At 51.9% G+C, this 21961-nt stretch overlaps 1 protein-coding gene across 3 annotated transcripts; it reads left to right on the top strand.

The window, feature by feature from the left end:
* Window positions 1–3957: 3957 nt before the first annotated feature.
* Window positions 3958–18716, top strand: SPRY4 (sprouty RTK signaling antagonist 4). Of its 3 annotated transcripts, none has more exons than XM_037062917.1 (2): window positions 3958–4143; window positions 14152–18716. In XM_037062917.1, exon 2 carries the CDS (start codon window positions 14200–14202, stop codon window positions 15097–15099), a length of 900 nt encoding a protein of 299 aa, XP_036918812.1. In that variant the 5' UTR covers window positions 3958–4143; window positions 14152–14199; the 3' UTR covers window positions 15100–18716. The 3 variants fall into 3 exon arrangements, with proteins under 3 accessions (XP_036918812.1, XP_036918821.1, XP_036918830.1); XM_037062926.1 differs by lacking the exon at window positions 3958–4143 and adding an exon at window positions 4155–5076; XM_037062935.1 differs by lacking the exon at window positions 3958–4143 and adding an exon at window positions 5103–6060.
* The last annotated feature ends 3245 nt before the right edge of the window (window positions 18717–21961 follow it).

Below are 21961 nucleotides of genomic sequence, written 5' to 3'. Positions count from 1 at the left end.
GGGGCTCTGGCTTTCCCCACAGCTCCTCCCAGCTTCTGGGCCTTCTGCCACTGAGCCCAGCCTGGCTGAGTCTGAGTTCTGCAGATCTGAGCTACAGAGGAGCTTCCCAAGGCCCCCCAGGATGCGCCCCTTCCCTTTTCTCTCTGTACCCTCTACTGTGCCACGGCTGTTAACTGTGATCGAATCGTTCTTTCATCAGCTTTTGTTTAATGCCTATTTCCTCTGCTTCACTATAAACAGAGGTGGCCCCAGAATTTCCACGTAGGTGGGGGTAAGGAATCTGGGTGGGGGGACTTGGCTTTCAGTGCCCCATACTTGACAGAGGCTGAGAAATGGCAACTGACTACGGAAATGAATGAAGGTGCTGCACCCCACCCCTGCCACCACCATGGTGTCGCCACTAACTGGGAGCTCAATGAGGGCGACGATAGTGTTCATCTCTTTTATCACTGTAATCCCAACACCTTGGCACTGTGTGACACACAGGAAGTGAGCAATGTCTTTTTTTTGTGACATTAGTAAATATTAAAACAGAGCCTCTAACTTCTTATCTGTAAAGGAGCAATGATAAGGCCCAGAACACAGCTCTTTAAAGCAGCATTACATACAGAAACACGTGGGGCACAGTAAGTACTGCACAAATGTCTGTCATTGAACTGGAACTCTTGCCTCTCCTAACTCCCACTCACTCAGCTCCCAGGTCCTGACGAGGCCAGGAGCTTAATAAGAGGGCAAAGCCCAGAACTAAACCCACTCTGCTTCCCTGGCCTCAGTCTGGTAGGGGTGAAGACATCTATGCTGAAGTTGGGGTGGAAATTGTAATTAGCATGGGCAGGAATGCAAGGCTGTTAGGATTTGCCTGCAGCGGAAAACTTACACCTGGGGAAGAGACGGAGCAGCTTTGGAATGAACCAAGTCAGATAAAGTAGCAAAAAAATCCAGCACAGGCCTACTGGTTGCCCAATTCAAAAGAATGGATGTGGCACCTTAAACCTGTTAAGGAAAAAATGTTTTGCCTTCCCCCACCATCTTCCTTTCTGTCCCCTCGCCCACTGGGGCTTGGACTGCTGGAGAGGCCTAAAACACAAACCAGACTGTGTCACAACCCTTCTCAAAACCCATTGCGGTGATAATATCTGAACTCCTCACTGGGCCAACTTCAACCTTGCTCATCAAGGGTGGCCACAGAGGCCTCTGGTCAGCACCTCCAGGCCATGCTTGTCTCCACACAGGAGCTCCACCCAGGCTCCCTCTGCCTGACTCGTCTCCTCAACCACCCTTAGGCTTACTCCTTTTGTTTTCTGGACCCAAGTCATAAGCCCAAACTCTCTCTCGGAAAGATACTTTTGGGTGCCCAAATTAAAATCGGGTCCTTCTCCCCATCCCCCCATATCCCAGGACCCCATTTACTTTTCCCTCCTAGCACTTACCCGGCCTCAAATCTCAGTCTGTCCCTCTAAAAAACTAGGAGCTCCTCAAGGGCAGGGAAGGCGTCTGTCTCTCACCAGTGAGTCCCCAGACTCAGGACAGGTGCCAGCACAGAATATATGAATGAATGAATGAATGAATTTTTATAAGTGGCTCAGATCTCTTCTCTCTTTAGGTCCCAAGTAAGAGCCGAATAGGGTCCCCAGTACCCTCGTAGACACTGACGTAGACACTGAGTCGCACTGGGCTCAGGCATCACAGGCTCCTCCCAGCTCAAAACTGGGGGCTCATTCATCTTCTCATCATCCTACCAGGCCTAATGTCTCCTTACCTCCTTCTTCAGGAAAGCTGAGAAAGACCAGAAGTGGAAGGAACACTATCTGTTGGCTAATTCCTCTAACAAAAGAAGCAGAACAGTGAATCCCCCAACACCTTGACTTTCTTCCACAGTTTAGAACGGATTTATTTATTCCTGTCCTTTTTGATTGTTTGAGCAAGGCCCATGTGTGAGCACTGGATGGAAAATTACTGCTCCAACCTTCCGTTCTTAACATGCTTGAATGACTTGCAAGAAACAGGTTTTTAGGTGTGTGATGCTAAGAGGGGTAGTAGCAAAGCAGAAAGAACAAAACTGCAGAGGTCTGGAAAATCGGCACTAGAATTTACTAGATCTCCCATTTACCAGGTGCCCCTTGGCCTCAATTTCTGTATCTGACAAACGGGAATAATGGTGTTGAACTTTAATTAATACCTTCAAAGGGAAGGCCTGAACAACTGTAAAACACTCTATTGTCTTCATATAGAGTTTTTCTTTTTGCCTTTAAGGAAGGTCTTGGCCCCGAAGGATGATTGAGGTTCCCCTAGGGAGGGCCTGCTCTTCCAGTAGCTGAGTGAGTCCATCGCACTGTAAAGCTACATCTGAGTAGGGAAAAATCACTTTAGACTGGGGCTTGGTGACCTTGGGTTGTGTTCTGGGTTTGCAAAATGTTCCTCCGTTGCCTGTCTCCAGAGCCCCAGCCCAAGGCCTGTCATCGGCTCCTCTGACGAGAGCCAAGCACAGTCCTATGGTGGCGTAGTTAGAAAAAGAGAGCCTCACCACCTTCCGGTGAAGCCAGAATACCAGCAAGACAAATAGCACTGGGGATTCAGGCTCCGGCCCAGCTCTTATCCCCGCATCAAAGCGACCCCCTGCCCCTGACTCCCCGGAGGCTACAGCCTCCTCCGTTCCTGGGCGGAGCTGGGCCTGCTGCGAGGGCTCCCCACCTTGCCTGGGTTAGGCCTAATGGCGGGACCTTTTCTTTTTCACTGATACGCTCTTCTGCTGATACGTTCCCCACCCTCCCCCCCCACCCCGCCCCGGCCCCCTATGTTCACTGCAAAGAAAAGATCCCCGGCCATTTCCATTTCCTCTGCGGCTCAAGAGCCCTGTTATTTAATCCTGCGGCCACCCCGGCGGCATCCTCTGCGCGGCCGGCTCCACCCATCCACCTGGCCAATTCTCCACCGCTCCCGCTTCTCCGGAGGGGAGCTGGTGGGGGTGGTTGGGGAAAGGCGACTACCGCAGCGGAGGGCAGTGGCCGTCGGTAGGCAGAGGCTCTCAGTCCCGCATCCTGAGAGGGCTGGGAAACGTACGGGGATGCACCAGGGGGCAGCTAGTCAGTGCGGCAAAGATCGGACGGCCGCCGGGGCACTGCGGCCGTTACAACCGGCCGAAGGGAAAGTGTTGCTGCGAGAAGAGAACCAGCTCTCCTCCGCGGAGTAGCCACTATCGCCCTTGGGGAGGGTACTGAGGCCGGAAGAGGCCTCGGCCCTGTCACTGTCCACACCCAAGAAAAGGGGGGAGGGGTGTCTGCACTCCAGGGACTCTGCCTCCGGAAAGGAACTACGTTCACTCCGTAACCCCCACTCCGCCCCTCTTTGATATGGACGTTTGACGTTTTCTTAATTTCGGGTAAACGCGCTTCAAGACCCCTCCCCCGACGCCGCAAGTCTAGAGAAAGAGAAGGCCCCCACCAGGGGTCTTCCCGTTCCCCGCCCCCACGACTGCCTGCGGCGGGTAGAGATCTCCAAATTTAGGTGTGTCCTCCCCCGCCCAACTCTAGGCCTAGGACCCAGAGGCCACAGTGCCCCCGCCCCGCCCCCCTCAGCGACACTGACGGTTCCTGCCCTAGCCCACTGTGGCGTGAAGGTGGCCTTTACCTCCTCTCGCAGGCTGGGAGGGGGCACAGTCCGCGCAGCTGAGCCAGCTGCGACAGTTGCCGCCGCCCTCCATTCATTTAATTAAAAAAAAAAAAGGCAACAACCTCCACCCCTCTCTGTAAAAAACGACGGCCCCTGGAGGAGCGAGAGTCAGCCCCAGCAATCACGGGTTAAGTTCTTTTCCGGCCCCCCATTCATAAAAAAAAAAAAAAGGGCGGCGCATGCGCGCGCGGGGGTCTCTTGTGCCCACCCATTCATAGAATCGCGAAGGGCGCGCGTGCGCACTGGAGCTTCTTTCCCTCCCATTCATAAAAAAGCCATTTTCCCAGGCAGTGGTTGCAACACCGCCGCGGAGGCAGCTAGGGAAGCTGACAGCGCGGAGCTGGCAGTGCAGAGCTCCAGAAGCAGTGCCGGTGTCTTCGGCCGGCGTCCGCGAGGACAGCGCCGTCTGAACCGCTCTGGTTAGGGGATTTGCACAGACGTGGAGAAATGCTTATGATTCTGCAGCTCCTCAAAGTAAGTCCCTGGCCGGTTTCGGGATCCGAAAGTGTCCCGCTCTGAGCGGCGACGCGACTGCCCCTCGGACTGGGGCAAATGGTGCGCTATTTCTAGGCGCGCCTCAATGTTTCTTTCCTCTCCCAGCGCCTCCTTGAGCCGCTGCGGTGCGCCGCAGCTCCCAGACGCCCTGGGCTGGGCCGGCACGGCGCCGGGGGTGTTCACAGCCTGGCACCGGCGTTTCCAACCCCCGAACATTGCCAAGCCCGGCTTCTTCGCACTCTACGACTCGGAAAGCCCTGTGCGTGTCTCCGGAGTTTGCCTTTGGTCTGGCCCTTTTCCTCCTGCCACCACCCGACTCGGGCGCTGGAAAAGGAGGCTCTGGGCTCCTTAAGGAGCCACCTTTTGAGTCCGGCGGGCGTCCTCGCCCTGGGCGAGTCGCCCACCCCGGGCTCGCTGCCCACGGTGCCAGTTATTCCGTAGATCTCCCCAGCCCGCAGCAGCGGCCTATGCCCGACGTAGGTTTTTCTTTCCCCATCGGAGTCGTGACGGGCAGGCTTTTCTCCCCTTCTCTGCCTTTCCCCTCGATGGTCATCGCTGGGCTGGCCCGGGACTGGGCATTTCTGCTCTCTCATTTTGGCGAAGCTACTCCTCGCCGTCTGACCTTTGCTCTGCTGCCTCATTTTATGCTGTGCAACAGCCTTGCAGTTGCGTTTCCCTTTCTCGGCCTCTGCAGGGCCTTAGGCACCTCGGCCTTCCTATCCCCGGGCACCGAGCTGTGCCAGGCGCCGGGCGCTCTGGGGCTGTGGTGGGGGCTGAAGGTGCGTTTACATAACGCCAGGCGTGTGGGAGCTGGAGGAAGAGGTTGCGTGCGTAGGAGAGATAAGGCTCCCGCTTTCCCTCCTTCCTTCTTGGTGGTACCAGGCTTGACATCACCGAGAGAGGATAGAGAAGGTACGTTCTGTGAAATCGCCAAGGCCACGGGGGCAGAGAAGGGGGGCGAGGGCGGATTTTGGCCAGTTAGGGCAGCTGGAGCTTGGCTCCATCACTGGGGCCAGGGCTGTTCCCAGTTCAATCTATGCAGACTGTCAAAAAGCATTTAGACAGTAGCTGCTCTTCTGCAAGAAGACGGTTTCTCAATTCTCTGATTAGAGTCCGGGGGTTGTGGGCAGAGGACACCAGAGAGGCGGAAAATGGTTGCATGGCTGAGCAATGGACGGGAGAAGCGTACTATGCTGGAGGGGCTGGATGGTGGGAGAGTGGGGAGCTGCTACCTACTTCATTTCGTCAGCTGCTGGATGGGCATCCATATTGCCAGGCCTGGGTGAGGGCAGGAGGCTTTGGGAGTCCCCCAGTATGGTTAGTGCTGAAAGGAAAGGTGTGAATTCGGTGGAGTGGCCAGACCCAGTGGGGAACCCCCTTTTTCCTCCCTCCAAATCAGTGGCGTGATTATCTCCAGTTTGGGGAGGGGCAGGAGCAAGTGCATGTTGTCTGTCTAGTTAGCTGACCAGCGTTCTCCAGTCTCTCTGATGAGCCTCTGGGAGATACAAAGCTTTAAGCTGAAGGCCTAGAGTATTCAGGAAATGTGGGTTTATCAATCTGAATAAGCTTGGTCTGGCCTGAGGCCCTACCCAGTATTGCACTGGTGATTTCACAATGTTTAGAGTTCTCTGGATCTTCACACAAATGGAGCATAAACATCCGAAATTTTTAGGCTTTTCCCCCTTCCATGTGGGTGTGGGGCAGCTAGGAAAGGAAGGCTGCAGTTGGTTTCTCTTCTCTCAGCAGAAGGGTGGGAAAGTTGTAGACATGTCCTGTGTGAAATTGAATTTCCTTTTTCCCAGCCCTTGGGAGGGTCCTCACTTGCCAGCCGGCTCCAGGCAAATCCTAACTGAGCAGTGCACACACTGACCAGCTGAGCTGTGTGGCCAGTGCCAGGTAGGGGGCTTTTTGGTGGAAGATTTCTGAAATCTTGATGGACACATGTTGGTAAGCTAGGGTGAGGAACACTTTCAAGACACCTCTTGACTGTCTTTTTAGATTCTGAACTCAGGAGTCATTCCTTTTTTTGCGGCCGTAAATGCTCTTATTCCCATGACCTTTTTCCAGATTACCCTCTGAAATGGCAAGGTCTCCTTAAAAGCTTTGGCTGGGCTTGGTGGGAGGAGACAGGACACAGAACAGGCCGATTCCTGGTTTAAAGCAGGGCAGAAACTAGGGGCTGGTGGCCATTTGGAGCTCTCAGATAATATTTTTGTTTTCATCCTTCCAGAATACTTGGAGAGACAAGGCTCTTGCACCGTAAGTCCCATTCACACCCAGCTCCTGCTCTTTTACTCCCCACCCATAAAGCTGGCATTGCCCAGAGTTTGCCCAGGTGTCATTGCCCAGAGTTTCACTGATCTGAATAACAAGGCAGCCTTTCAGTGCAAGAACTGATAGTCGGTAATTTAAAAATTAAGGGAGGAAAAAACCCATTAACACCCCCAGAAATGGCCCTCGAGGGGCTGCTACTCTGGGGTTTAATACGTGGGGATCACGTATGGGGACTTCTTTTCCAACTGCTGATGTTAAAAGTCCTTTGGGTGTGACATTTTCCAGCCCCCAGTTTTGGGCCCCCACAAGCCATCCAAGTCTTGATACCAAGGAGGCTTAGAAAGGAGCCCCCCTCCCTTTCTTCAGAGAAGTTCTGAGTTCTGAGAGCATTCTAGTGGTTACAGCGTTCAGTTAATTCTGAGTCCATAATGCCTGTCACCCTGTCCCTGTTAAAGTGGGAGTTCCCATGTGAGGAAGGATTCTTGCACGAATCTCTGGATTCAGTTGGAAATTTGGACGTGGGGTGTAGATGAAACAGTGTTGTTACGGAAGGAGAATGGCAAGAGCGGAGCAGTTTCCTCCTCTTGGCCAACCTGGATCTCCCTGACAGAAGGGAAAGCAGTGACCCACTGGGATAGATTTTTGCTCTTTCAAAAGAGCCAGAGAAAGGTGATAAAGAGCAACCTAAGGAAAACAGTTTTTACTCCTTCCAGATCAAGGCAGGAGCAAACTGCTAAGCTCTGGGTCTTAGTCTCCCCGTCTGCAGAATGGGGAGAAGGAACTCCTCCCCTAGGGCCAGGGTCAGCAGAACAGCTGGCAAGCATTGCAGGGCAGGGCAGGTACTGATACTTGTTCCACTGGAGGCCTAGTCGGAGGCCCTGGTTGTAAGGGAGCCCCTTCCTACACAGGAGGTATGGGGTGTTACATGATGTAAGAGGCAGCGCATATTCTTGGCTCTCGTGGGTCTGGGGCCACCCTGCAGATCCGGACAGCTGACAAGGCTAGGGATGTATCCGGGACATGTGGCAGGGCTTAAGAAGCTCCACTGCTCAGCTGTGCTCACGATTGTTCTTTCCAAGGACAGTCAGCAGAGGAAGCAAGGGCACTGGGGAGGGAGCACAGATGTGCTGGATGTAGTGGAGGAGGAAAGGGGCCCTTCTGGGGCAGGTGGCCCTTTGCAGAAGAGTGGTTTCCCTTGTCAGGTGGTCTTTCTTTTTCTGCCGAGGGGGCAAGGGGAGCCATTTCCGGCCCCTCCCAGCAGTAAGCTGAAATCTATTATAAGTTCACTGGTTCCTGGAAGGGTGGTGAGATAAGATGAGCTTGGTGTCAGTGAGAGGAGGCCCTTCCCTGGGGTGTCTAGGTTTCTGTGCCACCTCCCCCAGACTTTGATGTGGGCCAATTGTTCAGCGTTAACAGGCTTCTTCTAGCCCCATTCAACTCTGACTCTTCTAGTCCCTCTTTAAGGGCATCTGAGCAGACAATTAGGCGGGTAATGCATTGAAGCCCAGATCTGAAGCCAGTTAGACTAGCTCTGAGCCCAAGACCCTCTCCCACTCCTGGGGCTGGGGCTTTGGAGCTCAAATGATTGGTTGTGGAAGAGGAAGAGAAGAGGGCTGGGAACTGATAACTGATCAGGGGACAATGTGATGAAAAGCAGCTGTTTTCTTTTTGTGATGTTAACAGATTATGGGCAGAGGTGAGCTCCCTAGGGCTGGTGCAGGAGTGGGAGGTAGGGCAGGGAGCAAGGACTCTCAGACAAATCCAGCTGCCTAAATGTGCTTTTTTCTCCCAACGGACTATTCTCCACACAGATGCAGAGATTGTCCTCCCCAGTAGGGTGTAGGACAGGCAAGTCCCTGGCTTCCCTCCCCCTCCTCTTTAAAGCCTTTTTGAAGCAATAAGTCATTATTTGGTTGGAACTTAATTAACTTAAGCGGGGATGTTGTCACAAAGAACCCAGCAATAGAGGTGGATGGTGGTGGGCGGGCTCTCCGGCAGCCTAGAGACCTTTTTCCTGAGCTGTGAAAGAGTTAAACAACCTTCTCTGAAAGAACCTGCTGCGACTCAATGGGGCGGTGCAGAAACTGCCCATTCATTCAGATCTTCTTGCCAGTTTGTCTGGAACTGACCTGTAGTTTTCAAAGCACAACTGTCACTTTTTCCTAATATTTCCCAACTCCTCTCCCCAGGATAAGTCAAGGGGAAAGGGTAAGGGTGGCTGGGTGGTGCTGACATTTACCAAGTCACTTTTTGATTCTTTTTAGCCAGCCTGTACTGAGAGGCCCCGGGCTCAGCTCCTCCCCTCAGGTACAAATGCAGTGTCAGGCTCACAGCTGGCCAAGCTGCAAGTACAGGGCTGTGTGCTCTGGGCTTTCCAGTCTCCTGCTGAATCAGTATTCTAGGACTGTCTCTTCTGGCTTCCTCCACCTCTGGCTTCTCCTTCCCTTCCCCACAGCCCTGGGCCAGGATGTCCTCTCCATGACCAAGCCCTTGGACCCTGAAGTTGAGGGTTATAGGTAGGAGGAGAGGGGATTCCCTTCCATTCCTGGGTTTCCTTTTCTTTGTGGTGAGGGTCTTACAAGTGAGACCCATTCACTTTTAAGAAAATGAAAACACAGCAAACTGGGGGAGGGGTGATGAGGTGACAGAAGGGAGAGCAAAGACAACACCTGGAAGTGAAGGTGGAAAGTGGCGATAATAATTGATCTCTGAGCCTTCTTTAATGGCAGATTTCAGACCCAGGCCTCTGCTTTCCACACTGGGAACTCTCCGACCTGGAGGCCAGTCTCATGTCGGCCCTGCATGGCTTTGTTTCCTTGTTGGTTTGGTTAAAAAGACACAGATGGCCTGACGCCCCTCCCAGAGGGCTGGCGGCAGACTGGGGAGGCAGGTAGGGTTCACCGCTGTTGTGAAAGTGACTGACCACCGTCATGTGCTTCCGCGAATAACCAGAAGTTGTTGGAATCAGGGCCGAGGCAGCAACCTCCAAAGCATCTGCTATCTGGATTTGAACCCTTCCCTGGTGACTTGCCAGCTCTGTGACACTTTGTTCTCATGTTTCTTCCTATGAAAAATGGGTGTCATCCTCCAAGGTGATGGTGAGAATTAAATGAGAAAATCACTGAGGGCTTAGCATAGAGCCTACCACCAAGAAATGCTGCATAAATATGAGCTGCTTCCATAATGAGTGTTTATTCGCATCAGAAGGTTGGAGTGAAAGTCGCCTTTTCTCGTGCTAACCCACCAGACCGCCCCCAAAACGCCGCAGCGCTGCTTCTGGCCAAGGGGGGGCTGGCTTTGTTCCTCTGTCCAGTCTTCCAGGTTGGCCGTCCGTCTTCCAAACAGCCTAAATGAGGCAAAGCCTCCTCCTATTTATATTACAAATATCTTCCTTCCTTGCAGGGGAAGCAGTACGTATTAAACTGCACTTAAGTTCATCAGCGTTGCTTAGATTCTGGAGGGTGGGTGTATCCCTGGGGGTCCAGATTGATCTTTGAAACCGACTGAGGGTTGGGGATTTTTCCCCCGAGACTTCATTTACCTGTCCTGAGGGGTTATCAAGCAGGCTGTTCCAGAAGTTGTTTTTCTTTGTCAGACGAACGAATTCAGCCCTCCTGCGGAGGGTCCCTGTTAGTGGGGAGGCGAGGCTGGGAGGCCCGAGAAGGTTCGCCCAGTTCAGCCTTGAGCCAATGGTTTTGGCTGAGCTGGTCACCTGAAGGAATACTATGTCTGGGTTATGGTAGGAAAAGATACACTTCTATTTTTAATAAGAAAGAAGGCTTTTCTTTCAAGTTTTTTTTTAAAAGATTTTATTTATTTATTTATTTATTTATTTATTTTTAGAGGGGAAGTAGAAAGGGAGAGAAACATCAATGTATGGTTGCCTTTTGTGCATCCCCTGCTGGTAGTTAGCCTGCAAGGAACCGGCCTGCAGCCCAGGTATGTGCCCTGACTGGGAATCGAACCGCAATCGCCTGGTTCGCAAGCCCATGCTCAATCCACTGAGCTACACCAGCCAGGGCTTCTTTCAAGTTTTTTAATTTTATGTTTTAATTACAGTTGCCACACTATTAGTTTCGGGTGTGCAACACTGCGACTAGACATTTATGTGCCTTGCGGAGTGACCCCCCTGGAAGGTTGCCCGTCCAACAGCCTGCACAGTTGCACTGTTAGTGACTACCACGACTGCTGGTCCACGCCCGTGACTATCTTCATAACTGGCAGTTTGTGCTTTTATATCCCTCTCACCTTTTTTACCCATTTGCCTGGCCCACTTCCATCAGGCAGCCATCTTTTTGTTTTGTTTTGTTTTTGTTTTTTAGATTCCACATATAAGTGAAATCATGTGGTATTTGTTTTTTTTGGTCAGACTTATTTCATTTATAATACCTTCTAGGTCTATCCATGTTGTCACAAATGGTAAGGTTTTTCTTTTTTATGACCGAGCAATATTCCATTGTACAAATGTACCACACCTTCTCATCCGCTAGTCTGGTGGACACTGAGGTTGTGTCAGTATATTGGTTATTTTAAACAGAGCTGCAGTCAACATGGGTGGGGGTGTATGTGTTTTGAATTAGTGTTTTGGATTTGGGGGAAGATGCATTTTAGAAAGTGCCTGCTGGAGCCATCTTTGATGCAGCCTGTCCCCAGAGAGCGTAGTCATTGTGGACCGCGCTCCCACCCCCACGTCTGGCTCCAGCTACAGGCCCAGATGCTGACAGCTGCCTCGGGAGGGTGATGGGAGCCTTCTGATGCCAATATCCCATTCCCTGCAGGCCCAGTTCCCACCCTTGCTTCCTGGTGGGACTTTTCCATGGGACTTTTTCTGTGAATCTGCCTTCTGATTCCAGAGCCTGTTAAAATCCCTAAAAACATGGCTCGTGCTTTTTGCTTCATCCACAGAAAGTGGTTGTTTTTAAAGAACCCCAGAGTCCAGATTGATCTTTGAAACTGACTGAGGGTTGGGGATTTTTCCCCCCGAGACTTCAGAAGTAGAATTAGGGAAAGAGTGGGTCATCTGCTTGGGAGAGGGAGCACCCACCCTTTTCCCCATAGCGTCGCAAGTTCCATTCCTGGTCCTAGGAGACAAAGAGCCCGCTAGCATGGGACAGCACAGCCTTCAAACCACCACAGGCATGTCATTGGCAGGGCCGTGAGTATTCGTGACCTGAGCTTCCGAAATAAGGGAATCGAGTTGTCTTTGCCTGGGGTGGTGGTTCTGGCTAAGGCGCCTCTTGGCTGATGCCAGTGTTATCCTGCGCCTCAGCCAGCATTTCCCATTCTCCTGCCTAGTCACACCTTTTCCTCCAGGCAAAGGACGTGGGGCTCCTAACTCTCTTCTGTTGACCCCAAACCCATTTATTCTAGAAGCAGGGCTTTGGGACCCCTGTGAAGGCTAAGTGGACTCAGGGAGCATTTCCTGAAGCACCTCCCCCTGGCCAACTTGATCATTGAGAAAACTCCTCTCCATGGAGCCTGTTTGCGTTCCCCCATCCGGCCCTGACCACAGGAGGCCACCTTGGCAAATGACTACTTGGTGGCAGACCTTCCAGACACTTAGAGCTAACTCTGCCATGGGGATGTCTCCCAGTAAAGATGACGCTGTTTTCTCATCTGGAGAGAACGTGCAGGCAGGAGACAGGCACTGCCACTAGGCAGACTTTCTCCAAGACAGAAAAAAATTTAGAACAGAAATACCAGCGTCTTTTCGGTGGTAGGGCTGTGGGAGCAAAGCCAACAACAGTTCGTGCATGCCCTGTGTAATGGGGAAGGTCAGCCGACTGAGCACTGAACCTCACAGAAGAGGTTTTTTGTGTTTGGCGGTGTAGATGATACACATAGGAGAATCCTGTGGGTAAGCTCCCTCTTATCCCTTCACGGACTTTGCATCTAGAGCTAGCTCGCTCTTTCGGATGGGCTGGAAATCATCAAAGGAAGCCCTTTCCCAGTGATTTAACCATTGCCGATCACACCCGTTGTTTCAAGTGGGGGAAGGGTAAGATTGTTGCCTCGAGCGCCTTTTCTGCTTCCCCTTCCCTCCTTACTATAGACGTGGAGAAGTATGGACGAGTCACCCGGGCAAGGTGTCGTTCTCCAGTGACTGGAGTGTTGTGATGGACTGACCCTGTCCCAAGTCTGGAGCAATGGTGTGGGGAAGTGGGAACGCACCCACAGCCCCTTCGTAGACATCACCTTCGTGAGAAGATGAACTCGAGGCCGAGGCACAGGGTCTGCTCTCCTAATTACCACCTCATTAGCATCTTGGAAAGCATTTATTGAAACCCCACCCTATAACACATTGTCCCTGTGGCCTCTCTTTTTTTTTTTTTTAAAAAGACAGTATCTTTCCCTTCTATCCACACAGCCTGTTTTGTCCCCCACCCCCAGCCCGGTAGAATCTTCCCAGAGTCTAATCTTTCTCTTGGATTCCAAATCATGTCCCCCTGGGCAGAGGTCTTGGCCTCCTGCTGCTCTTTCTTTAAATTGATCTCCAGCCGAATTCCGAATGTAAAGGTCAGCAGGCAAGGAAATGGCACTTCTAATAGAAAACAATGTGCACTTTCTAAATTTGAACCAAGCCATTTCCGCTCTTTGATTTAAGTGACTTCCTGGGGTTCCGTGTCAGGCACTGCAGTTGAATCTCTGGCGGGATTCCAACTTAAAATTGCACTCTCTCGGTGAAATTAGAAACTGGTCCAGGGTTGGCTTAGCTATTCTAGTAAATAGCATTTAGGCTGAATGTTCGGCTCAGCACTTGGAAATGGGCGATATGAGTGCCCCTCGAGAGGATTTCCCATCCAACTTGTCAGAAGCGCACCTACCCACGGGTTATTAGCCACTGGGGGTTGCTGCTCTTAGAAGTGCTGGTCATAAGTTAATATCCTGGACGTGCTGGCATCAGCTACAGCCCTTCCTTCTCTTGTGACTCTCTGAAATAAAGGCCTTTGTTTATCCAGCTGATAAGCTTTATGGGAGCATGCAGGGGCTGTCTCTCGTGGTCACCACATCCTCAGCACAATGCTTGGCGGGTAGCACTCATTAGTGCTCAGGAAATGCAAACTGTGTCTCTTGGGGATGGTGATGAATTACTGAGCCCTTGCTGTCACCAGGCAAGATGTTAGGGGCTGGGTATGTACTTTCTCCTGTGAACCTCACAGAACCCATTTTACAGTTGACAACACTAGGGCGTAGAGATGAAAGGAAAGAACCTCCTTCACAGCAGTGCTGCTGCTAAGGGCAGGGGGAGTTCGGGCTTGGATCTGGCCCCAGAGCCTGTGTTGATTGTCACCGAGCTCCTACCTTAAAGAAGGAGCGAGTTTCACAGGGAGGTCAAGGATGAACTCAGAGAGCCCAGGTTTGAGTCCTCGTTCTGCTGACAGTTTTGTGTGACTTTGGATAAGTTACTTTGAACATGAGTGGGCTATAGCTAGAAAAGGGATAATAATAGTTTTAATAGTTATGTTTCACAGTTACTGTGAAGAGACGATGATATTTGTGACACTTACCAAGTGCTAAACAAGTGTAATTCCTAGCACTTACTGTTAATGTTCTTGTCATTACTGACTAGCTAAGCCTTAATGCCGGAGGGTCCACCAAGAGGGAAATCAGTTCCCACTCATTTGGGCTCACGAGGACCTGATGGGGGTAGGGGTACTGACGGGCCAAGTACTGATGCCTGGAATCCATTCTTTCTTTCTCCCCCCACACCAGGGTCCCTAGAAGCCTGTTTTCTCAGTGCAGCCCAGGACCGCCAGCCCCATGGAGCCCCCGATTCCACAGAGCGTCCCTCTGACTCCCAGCTCAGTCATGGTCCAGCCCCTTCTTGACAGCCGAATGCCCCACAGCCGGCTCCAGCACCCACTCACCATCCTCCCCATTGACCAGATGAAGACCAGCCACGTGGAGAATGACTACATAGACAACCCTGGCCTGGCACCCCCAAGTGGCCCTAAGCGGACCCGGGGTGGGGCCCCGGAGCTGGCCCCTACACCTGCCCGCTGTGACCAGGATGTCACCCACCACTGGATCTCCTTCAGTGGGCGCCCCAGCTCTGTGAGCAGCAGCAGCAGCACATCCTCTGACCAGCGGCTCTTAGATCACATGGCGCCACCCCCCGTGGCTGACCAGGCCTCCCCCAGGCCTGTGCGCATCCAGCCCAAGGTGATCCACTGCAAGCCACTGGACCTGAAGGGCCCAGCAATCCCACCAGAGCTGGACAAGCACTTCTTGCTGTGCGAGGCCTGTGGCAAGTGTAAGTGCAAGGAGTGTGCATCGCCCCGGACGTTGCCCTCCTGCTGGGTCTGCAACCAGGAGTGCCTGTGCTCAGCCCAGACACTGGTCAACTACGGCACCTGCATGTGCCTGGTGCAAGGTGTCTTCTACCACTGCACCAACGAGGACGATGAGGGCTCCTGCGCCGACCACCCCTGCTCCTGCTCCCGCTCAAACTGCTGCGCCCGCTGGTCCTTCATGGGTGCCCTCTCCCTGGTGCTGCCCTGCCTGCTCTGCTACCTGCCCGCCACTGGCTGTGTGAAGCTGGCCCAGCGCGGCTACGACCACCTGCGTCGCCCTGGTTGCCGCTGCAAGCACACGAACAGCGTCATCTGCAAGGCAGCCACTGGTGATGCCAAGGCCAGCAGACCCGACAAGCCTTTCTGACACTTTGGGTCGAAGTCCCCTGCACTCCTCTTGACAACTTTGTTCCTTTCTGCCGGCTGAGAAGACTGCAGCAAGGCCAGAGGTTCTGCGTCCTGAGACTGACCTTGCCAGTCTGCCCACCTCAGCCTCTGAAGAAACAAGACAGCCCCCCACCCCCAATGCCTATTCTCTTCCTCAAAGGGATGAAGAAGCACTTGGGCTTTTTTCAAGGCCCTGGAACTTTGTATGAAACAGAGTGGCAGGGGCGTGGTGTGGTTTGGGGGGGGATTTTTCTTCTTGAGAAGACGGAACACAGATGTGGCCACGTATCCGGAAGTTGCAGAGGCTTGAATGCCTTCCCAGTTCTCCCTCCTCCCTCCCGTTCTACCCGCTCCTCTCCGTTCTCTGTGACTGCCTGGGAGGAACCACTAACTGAGTGGCCAGGGGACCTTTGAAGAAGACCCCGGAGTCTTGACGGCTATTGTCTTTTTCTCCTCCCTCTCCCCAATTTGCCCAACATCTTGGGGAAGGTGTAGACCCTGGCTGTCCTTGTTGTATATACGTGGGAGAACAGGACAGCCGGTGAGTCCAGGCCTTGCTCCTCGCTGTCTCCCCGGAGCCACGGATGGATGTAGGAGCCACTACACAGAGCACCTCTCCCTTCCAGCTCCACCACTGTGGGGGGAGTTGCGCTCCCTAACACCGTCCTCCAGTCCTTTCTGAGTCACAGACTCACCTGCCTGCTAACTTGTCCCGAGTTCTCTCTACCCAGATTCTCTCCAGAAACTTTATGGGTTGAGAAGCCCAGGGCGGCAAGTGCGAGACCAAATACCATTTTGCCAATGAGTCTGAGGCTGTGGTCTCTGGATCCAGTCATTATGTTTTTATAGAATAATTAAACCAGATGCTAATGGTGTTTTAGAAAATAATAAAACACTTGCTTCCTTTTGGGCCACCCCCAGGAAGGGCTGATTTCAAAATCTGGGGGGCGAGCAACCTCAAGGAACACAATCCCCCTCCCCACTGAGAAGAGGATTTTAACAGCAGAGTGGAGAGGCAGCACCTCCTGTTGGCAGTGACGGTGGAGCCGAGATGGGTGTCGGTTTCTTCCCTTCCGAGTCTGCTGCTTGCTGCCGTAGCCTTTCATGTACAGTGGTGTGTCTGTATCATTCATGTAAATAGACAGATGATGGGGAAAGAGTCTATTTTAGTGTTAGGAAGCCCTGGTGGGGGAGTCAGAAGAATGCGGGTGGGGGAAAGATTCTCCGGGGGCTCCTTGGGGGTGGAGCCCTGCTCTGTGCATGGCCACACCACCCACCGGACAGCCCCCAGAGACTAGCAACTCTTCCTTTCAAGGTGCTAAAGAAGTCCAAGTGCAGCACGTCCAGTGGGTAGGTACTTGTTGCATGCAAACGCTGTAGTGTGTCTGGTCCTTCTCCCCAGCTGCTGTGTGGGGATACTGCTTCACGTGGTATTTTGTGTCCCCTGTCCCCCCTCCCCTCAACGAGAGGAAGTGGCCTGGGTCAGGAAAGCCCCCCCCCCCTTCAGGGGAAATTGGAAGTACATTAACTGTAAAGCGTTTGTGGCATTTCCAGTTTTTCCTGTGGGCACAGAACTGCTTCCAGGAGGAGGCAGGGTGCTGTGACAGGCATAGACCAGTGGTTCTCAAGAACTTTCTTTTCCCCATTCTTGAAGACTAGTAACAACGTCTTATGATTCAGAGTAAGTTCATTGTAACCATAGGTATTTATTGATTGGAGGAAAGGAGGGGAGGGTCTTATTATTTCAGACTTTATTTATATAACATTTGCCAGCTTGTAAAAGGCAAATATGAAATAGTGCATCTGCGTTGTCCATGGCTGATTCACGTAGCTACCCTTGCCACAGTCGTGATGGATGTTTGGATGTTCTTGCACAAATGGAGGGGATGGTAGGAGAAAACACACTCAGCCAACCACTTACACTAATTGAATGTATCAGATGTGTACTGAAGGGACTGGAGATGTTCTCCTCAGAATACCTGTGCAGGGGCTTACCCCCAAATGAGAGCACGAGTCCACTCTCGGGGAGGCCTCAGGACACTCCCGGAGCCCCTCCCTCATGTCTCCGTGGGAGACCTGACCCAGTGGCCAGGTGCACTTTGGTGATGGAGTCCTGCACACCTGTTCTGTGGTGGGATTGACTCACATAAGCTGTGTATACACATGCTCCTGCCTGCCCACCCTCTACCCACATTGACCCCGTTTCCAGCAAACAGCCTCCTGAACCTGACTTTTTGTGTACATAGTTGTAAACACGGATTTTTCTGGGTTTTGGTTTTCTTTTCCCTTTTTTTTCCTCCCCCATTTTGGCTTGTTCTTTTTAGTTGGCATTCAACCTGCTCATGGATGTCCGCAGAGCCCCCGGGGGTCCTGGGGGTCCTGTGGGCTCAGCCGTGAAGGTGGGGAGTGGAGCCGCTTGGGTCCTCCTCCCAGCTCTGCCACATAGCACTCCCTCCTCATGTGGAGACTGGCTTTCCTGGGGGCCCGTCCAGGGCCACTGAGGGACCAAGCTCTCTGTAATAACGACACATTTCTGTGGCTGCTCTGGCTGATTGTGTTTACTGTCACCAGTGGCTTGCTTGGCTGGGCTAGTCCTCGTCTTGACCTTTTCTGGAAAATGCCAGCTGGCTCCCACTTCAACCTGGAGTGGGGGGGGGTTCTGTTTTGCCTGGAACTGGGGGTGGGGCCCACAAGCTTTGGTCCAGGACACTTGTCCTAGGGGGGCCTGGGCTGCTCCCCGCTCCCCACCCCCCTCCCTGCCCAGTGTGGGTCTGTGAAAGCCCAACACTCCAGCAAGCGCCCTGGGAACAGTGTAGGATAGCAAAACCCTCCCAGATAGAAGATGAGGCACAGCCAAGGCTTTTCTGACAGTCCCTGGCTGGAAGGAGGTGGAGACCAGCCCCTGCTGACAAAGATGGAAAATACCTTCACGTGATGCATCTAGGCCGGTCGGCATCCTGCAGTCTGCAGGGGTCCTTGCTGAATATCGAGCGAGTCCCCGTTAGATAGTGATTTGTCCAGGGTTGCACAACACAGAAAAGTGCTGGTTGGGGCCAGCACCCGGAGTCCAGACACCTTGGAGCTTCCTGTTTTCTTATGCTGCCCTAGATGTCTGACAGGGTGTGGGCAGCACGACTTTGCACTGTGTGAGAACTCGGTTCACTAGGGCGTCTGCGAGCTTCCCCGGCCCTCTGGGTCATTCCTTCGGTAAGCATCTTCATGCCCTCTGCTTACTGTAACAGCTGGTGACAATTCTTGTGCTGCCATTTTTTTGCTGTGGGTAACTCCTTGTGGTGTCTTCCCTTGCTCTCTCTTCTCACTGCCCCCCAGTGAGGCTTCCTGTTGCAACAGGAAAGCCGTCCCGGGTTCCCGTCCCCCCACATCTCCCTCCCTTTTCCCTCTTCACCGTAGTCCCTTCTCACCCCACAACACAAGTTACCCAGAAGGTTCCCTTTGTATAGAATATTTATTTTGAAGCTCTATTTTAATAGTATTTATTTTAGAAAGTCTACTATTGTAAGAGTTCTTCTGTTTGTGAAGAAAAAAAACAAGTTAAAACTGAATGTACTGATCTAGAAAATATATATAAATATATATTGTTAAATATACACAGGACTGCTGTTTGTTTGTGCGTTCATGACCCCCTGCATGTCACCCAGCAAAGAAGGCCTCATGTTTGTCAAAGACGACTCACTGATCGGAAGTGTGTGCCCAACCTCTGGCAGAACAAGGGGACTGGCAAGAGGGCTTCCTGGGCCAGGGCCTTCCCTTCCCTGCCTTTAGAGTGATCGGGGAGCCGTTGGCGGAGAGCTTCCTTTTCTCAGGGAGCTGGACCCAGCTGGGTGCTATCACCCCCTCCCCCGGCAAGCCCTCCAGTACCCAGGCCGTCCATCTGTGACAGACTCGAACAGGGAAGTGTGTTGGAGGTGGGAAGGGTCACCTAACGTGTAGTTTACGTGGTTCTGCAGCTCCTACGCCCTAGTGTAGCCCCAAAGCTTTTCCGCGAATGGACGTGCTCTAAGGTGGCCAGCGTATGCCTGGGCCAGATCGGTGGGAATCGCCCCAAACCAGTTCCACCCACCAAGTGCCTTGCCTTTACCCCTCTGCCCTCCTTATAACACACCTTCTGTCAGCTCCCCAGTACACTCAAACGTGGTAAGAGACCTGGCTACTTCTCAGTTTGTGTAGCTGGGGCACTTTTTCATTACTTTTAACTCACATGCCAATTACAACAAAAGTTGGACTTATTTTGAACATGTGTATACATGCCTCTTGTTTTCTGAAAGAAAAGGAACTGAACAATTTCTTTTTACACCAATAAGTAGGGGGCAGACAACAGTGTGGGCGGGTGGGGCACAGGGATGAACGGAGAGGACCCCTGGGTCCAGTATGGGTTTTTCTGGCGTCACCAATCATGGTGGCTTTCAACTCTGAAAGCCTCAGGTTCTTCAGCAAGACTACCCCAGTCACTTCCCAAAAAGGCACAAAGTATGTTCCTCAGTGTGCTCCTGTCTGCTCTGTAAACTGGAGAACAAAGATTGCCTAGCTTCCCTTGGCCAGACCGCGTGGCTTGTCCCATTCACAGAGGATGGATAAGGGGTAATTAATGCTCGGGTATCTTTGCTGATGAGGTGAGTACCTGGCACGGAAGGATGCTTTTTAATGGGCTCCGTTCCAATCACAGGTAGCCCCTCCTTTTGGAAAGTTTGCCTTACGGCACTTCGTAAACAGTCCCTGTTTTGGCTAACTGAAAGAAATCTGAAGAGGATTTTTGTTTTTATGAAAAAAGATGAAAGGCGAGCAGAAAATAGCATTCAGTGTCTGTTTTGCAGTGAACTGAGGGGCGGCCTACTCCCTGCGCAGTGAGAGGTCCCGAGCAGGCAGAGCCGCCCTAGCACCTTCAGGGAACCACTCGGCATCTGGCCGTCACATTGCCGTAGCTGGGGGCACCTGTGCAGTTCTCTATTAGTTTCGTGCATCCGTTAGTAAGACATGTCCTAAGGTATCAGAAAACTCCTAAGAGAACTCATAAGTATTTTGCTTGGCATAAGATTGGACATAATTAAGTGTATTTGGTATGATTTAGTAGGTTATATTTTGGGTCTGAGAGCACTCAAAAATTTTTCCATATAAATTAATGGTAATTGCTTCTTCACTTTATGCCGTTTTGGCTGAGGAAACGATTCCTAGGAGCGCTCTGCTTTGGAGAGCGGGGAGCCTTCACAATGCACACCGGGCTCTGGTTCGGTCTCGGGTTTCCTGATGGGAAGGTGCCCCTGGTTCCACTTCGTTTCTGTTTCCAGTGTTGGGAGACTAAAAATAGCAAAAAGCTATACTGGGCATTGGGCTCTTGGGGGAAACAGGAGTTGAATGGATGTGTGCTTGTTTTTGTTTTGTTTTTTTAATTGGTATCCAGAGAAAATTCCACATGTGCCTTCCTCCTGTCTGCTGGACTGGCCATTGTGTTGCCCCGCTGGTTCCCAGTTATGCAGTGGCTGTTGGGTCATGACAACGCTGAGACTGTTGAACAGTTTCCTTGTGCCAGGTACTGAACATATGCATCAGATACCACTGTTCCCGCTTAGAGGGACAGAAACTGAGGTTCACAGAAGTTGTCACATGCCCATTAATATATGGTTGAAGGGTAGGCAGGAAAAAGGGAGAGCTGAAGGTTTTAGCATCGCCATTTGGAGAAAAACCATAGGATGGACCAAAAAGACTCTTCCTCGGTGACCAAATTTAAAAATAAGGGGGAAGAAAAACATAACCCTCTCTATCCCCGCACACCCCATCAGGGTACCGCAAACCTGGCACTCAGCCCACAAAGAATGGCCTTGGGGGGGTCCCCACCTCTAATGGCAGACAACTAAAACCTCCTGGCAACTTTGCCATCTCGCTGGGAGGCCCCCAAACCTCTCCTGCTGCTCCCCAGCTGGACCCTCCAGCCGGCTGAACCTGCAACCTGAAATGGACTCGACTTTCCAAAGAACATTTGTGAACTAATCAAATGAACCCAGGCAGACAGCTTCGTGCTGGAGGTGTGTGCCAGATGAAAGCCGAGAGGACATTTTTAAGAGCCTTAAGTTTATTCATCAGAACTTTAATAAAACAATATGTCCATGGCCTAGGGCAGGTATAATTTTCATAATTTATGGGTCTCTGAGACAGGAAGAGCGCTCAGGGTTTTATTGTGTTTCGCACAATAAATGGCATTCCGATTGTCTACATGATGTTCTTTAGGGACTCTTGTCTGGCAGGAACACAGGCCTTCTGGAGCCCACCTGGGCCTTGAAGCCCGAGGCAAGGGATAATTATGAATACATCTGTATCTGTTAAGCAGGAGATGATTGAAAAACTCCCTCGCTTCCTTCTGTCATTAGAAGACACTTCCTATGCCGACACCTATATTAACTTTAACTGCTGCAAGGTTTGGAACCCTCCCGGTTCCCCTCCACTCCCGCTTCTCCCTTAGGTCTGGCCTCTGGCTTTCCTGTACTCGGAGAGACCTCAGGTCCACTGACTGGCTCCCTTCCCATTGGACATAGTGAGGGAGGGAGTGACTTCGGACTGAGTGAAAAACCCATCATCCATAAAGCAAGAGAATGGATGGAGTTCCAAGGGATGCTCAAACTGAAATCAGCAGCTGGAACACCTGCAGTCTTTCATAAGCATTCACAGGGTAACAGAGGTCAAGTGGCATTATGAAACCTTGTCCAAAACTACTCCTTCTGAGTAAAGATTGCGTTATCATTTACAATCCTGAAATTAATCAAGTTAGACTGATAGAATGAATCTCATTGTAGAGATGAGAAAACAGGCTCAGAGGGGTTAAGTCACTTGCC

This window comes from Sturnira hondurensis, unplaced genomic scaffold (assembly GCF_014824575.4).
Source record: "Sturnira hondurensis isolate 20B ecotype Veracruz unplaced genomic scaffold, ASM1482457v3 Scaffold0001120, whole genome shotgun sequence".
NCBI lineage: Eukaryota > Metazoa > Chordata > Mammalia > Chiroptera > Phyllostomidae > Sturnira > Sturnira hondurensis.
The sequence above is the reverse complement of the archived record's forward strand: the minus strand, read 5'-3'. Positions and strand labels throughout refer to the sequence as shown.

Coding starts and splice junctions, on each gene's coding strand:
- SPRY4 (XM_037062917.1), top strand. CDS start 14,200: ATGGAGCCCCCGATTCCACAGAGCGTCCCTCTGACTCCCAGCTCAGTC.